Source organism: Anoplopoma fimbria, unplaced genomic scaffold (assembly GCF_027596085.1).
Source record: "Anoplopoma fimbria isolate UVic2021 breed Golden Eagle Sablefish unplaced genomic scaffold, Afim_UVic_2022 Un_contig_8255_pilon_pilon, whole genome shotgun sequence".
NCBI lineage: Eukaryota > Metazoa > Chordata > Actinopteri > Perciformes > Anoplopomatidae > Anoplopoma > Anoplopoma fimbria.
In genome coordinates, this window is record NW_026553082.1 from 12,501 (window position 1) to 19,500 (window position 7,000).

The window sequence follows — 7,000 nt, forward strand, 5'->3', positions numbered from 1 at the left end:
ACAGTGTATCCTCTGAGAAACAGAAACAGTGTATCCTCTCAGAAACAGTGTAGCCTCTGAGAAACAGAAACAGTGTATCCTCTGAGAAACAGTGTATCCTCTGAGAAACAGTGTGTGAGAAACAGAAACAGTGTATCCTCTGAGAAACAGTGTAGCCTCTGAGAAACAGTGTATCCTCTATCCTCTGAGAAACAGTGTATCCTCTGAGAAACAGTGTATCCTCTCAGAAACAGTGTATCCTCTGAGAAACAGTGTATCTGAAGTATCCTCTGAGAAACAGTGTAGCCTCTGAGAAACAGAAACAGTGTATCCTCTGAGAAACAGTGTAGCCTCTGAGAAACAGTGTATCCTCTGAGAAACAGTGTATCCTCTGAGAAACAGTGTATCCTCTCAGAAACAGAAACAGTGTATCCTCTGAGAAAAGAAACAGTGTATCCTCTCAGAAACAGTGTAGCCCTCTGAGAAACAGTGTATCCTCTCAGAAACAGTGTATCCTCTGAGAAACAGTGTATCCTCTGAGAAACAGTGTATCCTCTGAGAAACAGTGTATCCTCTGAGAAACAGTGTATCCTCTCAGAAACAGTGAGAGAAACAGTGTATCCTCTGAGAAACATATCCTCTCAGAAACAGTGTATCCTCTGAGAAACAGTGTATCCTCTCAGAAACAGTGTATCCTCTGAGAAACAGTGTATCCTCTCAGAAACAGTGTATCCTCTGAGAAACAGAAACAGTGTATCCTCTCAGAAACAGTGTAGCCTCTGAGAAACAGTGTAGCCTCTGAGAAACAGTGTAGCCTCTGAGAAACAGAAACAGTGTATCCTCTGAGAAACAGTGTTGCCTCTGAGAAACAGTGTATCCTCTGATAAACAGTGTTGCCTCTGAGAAACAGTGTTGCTTCTGAGAAACAGTGTATCCTCTCAGAAACAGTGTATCCTCTGAGAAACAGTGTATCCTCTGAGAAACAGTGTGGCCTCTGAGAAACAGTGTATCCTCTGAGAAACAGTGTATCCTCTGAGAAACAGTGTAGCCTCTGAGAAACAGTGTATCCTCTGAGAAACAGTGTATCCTCTGAGAAACAGTGTATCCTCTGAGAAACAGTGTTGCCTCTGAGAAACAGTGTATCCTCTCAGAAACAGTGTATCCTCTCAGAAACAGTGTATCCTCTCAGAAACAGTGTATCCTCTGCTCTCACCCACAGGAGTCCAAGTTCAAAGAGACTGGAGTGATCACACCAGAGGAGGTGAGGACACAGTCTGCTCTATGTTATTACCTTTATGTGAACACTACAGTCTACTTCATCCTCTCCTCTCTGCTTTCCAGTTTGTAGCAGCCGGGGATCACTTGGTTCACCATTGCCCCACATGGAAATGGTGAGTGTCCACACAGATACATGCATTCCCTCATGCTAAGAACCCCATAGAGTGAGCTCACAGATTTCATTATGACATCATTGTGGTGTATTGTTTGTGTTTACCCTTCATACAGTAGTACCACAGAGGGGGAGGTTGTCTCATATGTTGGAGGAGCGCTGGGTGGTTTGGAAAGTGAAGTTCTTGATTTTTGAATCTAACGTCAAAGTAGTCAGCATTGTGATCTCTGGTAGTGGTGGTGTCGTACTGTGGTTACAGCTGGTGTGTATATATATATATATATATATATATATATATATGTGTATACTTTCTTCGTACTCTGTATAGAAGCATAAAGTTATTTATGTACAATGACACATTTTGAAGTACTGGTTCTGTTAGTGTATACGATTAATTCACATGTTCATGATTATGTCCCGTGATGAAGATTCTGATTCTAATGCGCATCATGTACTTTAAATGAAAAGCGTGTAACGGCTGCATTCCACGTAAGAGACAGTAATTCATGGAGAGTGAGAGATCAAACACAATGGAGGCTGATGAGTTGAAGGATCTCCGAGAATCGAGAACGGTAGAACATCCTCGTCATGTGAATGACCGAAAACCTCCAGAGAAAGTAGAGTCGGCCCTTCTTGTACTAGCTGGATGGAGAGCAAGGTGTGTCCCAGTGGAAGTAGGTTGTAGGGGGTTTGTAGAGGGCCTCAAGATGGCTCAAAGAGGAGAGCCATGGAGTCATAGTCGCTAGCTATCTGGACACAAGCTGGGGTCTGATCAGGTCACCAACACTCCGGTCTTTAATGATGGCTTGTTTATTTCAAGGTTTCAAGAGTGCATGTTCCCTAAGTGTATATATAAATGGCTTTTTCTAAGTTAAATAAAACCCTTTTTAGTTTAAGGCCATTATACACAAATAAAAACATTTATTCAAATTTTAAAGTAAGGAAAACTAACGTGTCTGTGGTTTCTCCCTTCAGGGCCAGTGGGGAGGAAGTCAAGGTGAAGCCATATCTGCCCCCGGACAAACAGTTTCTCCTGACACGCAACGGTAGGAGGTGGATTTAAAGTTTTTTTTCATGAACTGAAGCTAAGTGTGAATGAATGTAATCTGCAGGTGGCACACTGGCTGTTTTTGTTCTTGCTTGATTTTTGTATTTCAGTTCATGCTATATTTGAACTTGTTGGTATCAAAACATTCTGGCTAAATTAGGTCACCGTTGGTAGCTGCACCCTTTTTCACTTCCTCTGGTTTGTGTTGAAACTCATCTCTCTGTGTGTTGACTCTGGCAGTTCCCTGTTACAAGCGTTGTAAACAGATGGAGTATTCAGATGAGCTGGAGGCCATCATAGAGGAGGATGATGGAGATGGGGGCTGGGTGGACACGTACCACAACTCAGGTTGGACACCATCTCTCAACATCCTTACATTGCACATATATTGAAATTTGATTTATGTACATTTCTATTTGCCCCAATACTTCCTTGAAAAAACAAAAAACTCGAAAAAGTGGAGCAAGAAAAACTGCGACAATACATGGAGTTATCACATTATCGTTTACAGAATGTGATGTGTATATATATATATACCTAATTGAATAGTTAACTTTTCTGGTGGAAACCCATTATTCAATCAGTTCTTGGTTCAGAAATGGTGGTTAAGTGATGAAAGACAATGACTTAAGAGCATTTCTAGACACTGTTGTGTTTCACCAGGTGTGTTAGGAGTCACAGATGCTGTACAAGAACTTTCACTGGACAATAACAAGGTATGCTTCATGAATGTTTTTGGTTTTGTGTTGATTCTGATTGAATACAATGGGAAATAAATACAATTCCAAATGTGGTTTTAGTTCTGGTGGTGGTCAGTGGTTAGCACTCGGCAAAGGGCTCTGGGTTCGAAGTGTGTCAATGCTAAATGGGTCCTTTTTTATTTAATTGGAACTCCTCTAGGACAAGAATATGAACGCCACATCTGCAGCATATGGTGACGATGATGAAGAAGATGAGGACGAAGATGGAGAAGCGGCCGATATGGAAGGTACTCGTATCGTAGCAGTGATGAAGCGGTCCTTTTTGTTTCTTTCAGACGGCCTGTCCTTTAACTCCAGTTGTCCTTAATACTGTCTTTTCAGAGTACGAAGAAAGTGGCCTGTTGGAAACCGATGAGGTAGGGGTCTCAAACGGTTGCAGCACATCGCTTCATGTGGGATCAAATACCAATTGTCAGTCCAACTAACCACCTCTTTCCTCTGTCTAGGCGACCTTGGACACCAGTAAAATGGTTGAAGCCAAAGCCAAAGCAGAGCCTGGAGGCGAAGATGCCATCCTTCAGACGAGAACATATGACCTGTACATCACATATGATAAATACTACCAGACACCTCGACTCTGGCTGTTTGGATATGATGAGGTATGGCCCTAATAACCACCCTGCTTATCCTGAAAAAGCCTGAAATAGTATAGTCTATGGTAAACACCAGATTTAAAGTGGTGCTTTTGCACGATTCTGTGAGAGTTCTACAGCTATGTCGGTTAAATCGACTAATCGATTCGTTGACAAAGTCGTGTAAGTGTTAGCCAAATATGAGTTTCTTTAGCAGCAGTCAGGTCATTTGTAGGTCAGGTGTACTAAGTGATTTTTGAAGACACGGCTGTAATAGACTATCAGCTCCTCAAGCTTCCGTGCTGTCTTCCAGGACAGACAACCACTGACTGTAGAACAGATGTACGAGGACATCAGCCAGGACCATGTTAAGAAGACGGTCACCATTGAGAACCACCCCAACCTTCCTCCACCTGCCATGTGCTCTGTCCACCCTTGCAGGTGAGAAAGACAAATGAAAAAAACTTTCTTTCTTTAGATGTTATTTTAACAACTTTTGGCTGATGCAACATTTCCTTTCAGGCATGCAGAGGTGATGAAAAAGATCATTGAGACTGTGGCAGAAGGGGGAGGAGAGTTGGGAGTGCATATGTATCCTTTTATGGTAATAATTCTTCTGTGAACTATTCTGGTTGATTGTTATTAAGTTACTATGGGCACTGTTCATAGGCACTAAACAGCCAAATCTTTTACTTTTTTTTTTTACTGAAAGGTCAAGTTTTGTCTCATTGTGCCTGATAAGGCCGAGCTGGCTATGGCAGCTGGTAGGCCAAGGTCAGCCAAAAATCTTCTGTATTTGTTTTGGATTCAACAGGCTGGCGTCTGGTTGGAGACGCTGGATAAGAGAGACCGTACAGAGGCTTGTTTTAGATCTGATATCCAATAGAATAGAATGCCAGGCTGATGTAGAACTAACCCTATTTGGATATAGCGGAACTTAGCAGGTCTGGGCAGGGTTGAATACTGTGCTCCAGGACACCATCTTCAGAATTGGGTAGCAGTTCGCTGTGATTCACACGTGGTGTTTCCCTGTTCTCCTCGATCGAGATTCAATAAATATTCCTGCTTAAGACATCTGGGTCTGCTGAAACTTCTTCTGTCCCGAGTAAACCAGCTCCGAGATTTCCATCACACCCGCTGTGTCACCGTATTGATGTGTTTCCCTCCATGCTCCACTGTGTTTTCCTCAACTGAGACTTTCAGGTACCTTCTAATTTTCCTCAAGTTTGTCCAGGCTGTCATTCCTACAATAGAATACGACTACACAAGACACTTCACCATGTAGCTTCGTGAATCTGCCTCTGCTGAGGCGACGTGGGAGAAACGTCAGCCCTCCTGCCCGTGTGTTGAGATTCTATCAGGGTCTGGTCTGATTACAATCAGTTTGTGGAGTGTCTTTGCGTTGGGTGCAGGACCTGGGGAATGTTGAAGGTATGTGATAAAACTGTCTGTTAAAGGAACAGTCTGACATTTTGGTAAATCAAATGTTTTCTATGAAACCCGGAGTCGGATAAGAAGATCAGTATTGGTTTCATCAGTGTGCTCTCCAGCTAAATATGTCATGAAAAGTGCACCTTTCAAAGCCAGAGCTGTATTATCATGTTGAATTGAATGATTTCATCTGTGGGAAAAATAGAAAGGAAACAAAAAACTTTATTTGTAACAAGTGGTTGAATAGTGGGTTTTTTTCACCTTTTGACCAAGGCGGAATTGGTAGTTTGCTTCTTTATTCAGTGCCCAAAGTAGGCTAACCACGACCTGGACACAGGAAATAGAGCAGAATATCCATCTCTTCGTCAGGCCTGAGACCAAGATCGCAGATAGCTTGGTCCCCAAGCTTGGACTGTACTGTCTGGTGTTTCTCACAAGTCTAGTGTTGGTACCACAGCGACAGGAGAAGCTCCTAAAGTTCTTGTGAATACCATTTGATGCTTTTACTAAAACTCACCCCATTCCACACACAACGGTCAGACTGAACCAAAAACAGTACAGTTCTACGGGCCATAAAACCAAAACGATAAGCATGCCAAGCCCTCTGCTGCGGCCCTTCACTGCGGCCCTTCACTGTGGCCCTTCACTGCCTTCAGTCATCTGTTTATGTGCGTCCTTGCACAATTTACAGATAAGATTCAAAAGAAATTATTCCAAATCTTTGGACTTGGACAGCTATTGCAAGTAACATGAACGTTGTCTTGCTAGCGTCCCTGTCTGAAATGTCTGTGTACCCGACGGCAGCATCGATGGAAGCTTCTTGATCATCACCACCACCGTTCCCATGTCGCCTCCATTCTGTGGAAGAAGGCACGGCTGAACCCTGTCATTGTAAATCAGCTCTGGATGCCAGTTTGTCTTAATACTTCATTCTCTGAATGTGTTGATGGCCAGACCTCTTCATTCATACACGGTCCATGTGGTTGCCGCATACGTTTGTCTTTCAGTTTCCCTCCTCTGCAGCTTGTGTTACTACCTTTTTTTTTTTTTTTTCTTCCAGTTGGTCTTTCTTCTACTGATGTATCTCCAAATACTGCGTCGAGAATTGATTTTCATTGTCACAAGCCTCTCTGTGTACTTCAATAAACCCTCCGATGAAGCCGTGGTCTATTTACTTGATGATATATAAACTATTACAATAAATGGTGTCTAATAAAGTCCCTTCTTCCATAACCGTCACTCTATTTTCCCCCTGTTGTCTGATTTTGAATCACATAAGATAAGATAAGATAATCCTTTATTAGTCCCGCAGCGGGGACATTTACAGGATTACAGCAGCAGAGGTTAAAGTGCAAAAAAAGGGACATAGTAAAAGAAACAAACAAGTATTATAAATAAGCAATAAAAACAGCAACAATCCACAATAACTGAAATATATGTACAGACAGAAAAGCTATTATAACTATAATTGCACAGTGTATTTGTATTGCACTATAATAAGATACTAGTTTTATATATAGAGTGGATATTAAGACAAGGAAGCTTCCTTTAGGACTGCCTCTACGTTTCATGAATGCATTGTATCACACTGTAGGCTTTAAGCTCTAAACCCCCATTAAGATAAGATCAGACTTTATTTTACAGGATTACAGCAGCAGAGGTTATAGTGCAAAGGTTTATTTTTATTCTATTTTTATTGTATAATATGTTGTATTTATTATCTGGTTCTATGTAGTTGAGCTGCTGCAACACCTGAATTTCCCCCATGGGGATCAATAAAGGAATATAATAATAATAACTGAAATATTATATGTGCAGA

The 7,000-nt window shown here is 41.8% G+C and overlaps 1 protein-coding gene across 1 annotated transcript in view; it reads left to right on the top strand.

Annotated features, from left to right (window-relative positions):
* LOC129116299 (ubiquitin-like-conjugating enzyme ATG3) overlaps positions 1 to 5,106 on the top strand; it is a 6,708-nt gene extending 1,602 nt beyond the window's left edge. Inside the window, exons 2-12 of the mRNA XM_054627260.1 lie at positions 1,199 to 1,240; positions 1,321 to 1,370; positions 2,345 to 2,415; positions 2,658 to 2,765; positions 3,081 to 3,133; positions 3,318 to 3,405; positions 3,500 to 3,534; positions 3,625 to 3,777; positions 4,064 to 4,191; positions 4,273 to 4,341; positions 4,954 to 5,106. Of these exons, the coding sequence (XP_054483235.1) occupies positions 1,199 to 1,240; positions 1,321 to 1,370; positions 2,345 to 2,415; positions 2,658 to 2,765; positions 3,081 to 3,133; positions 3,318 to 3,405; positions 3,500 to 3,534; positions 3,625 to 3,777; positions 4,064 to 4,191; positions 4,273 to 4,341; positions 4,954 to 5,035 (879 nt within the window). The 3' untranslated portion in view covers positions 5,036 to 5,106. The remainder of the gene's footprint in view (positions 1 to 1,198; positions 1,241 to 1,320; positions 1,371 to 2,344; positions 2,416 to 2,657; positions 2,766 to 3,080; positions 3,134 to 3,317; positions 3,406 to 3,499; positions 3,535 to 3,624; positions 3,778 to 4,063; positions 4,192 to 4,272; positions 4,342 to 4,953) is intronic.
* Positions 5,107 to 7,000: the final 1,894 nt, after the last annotated feature.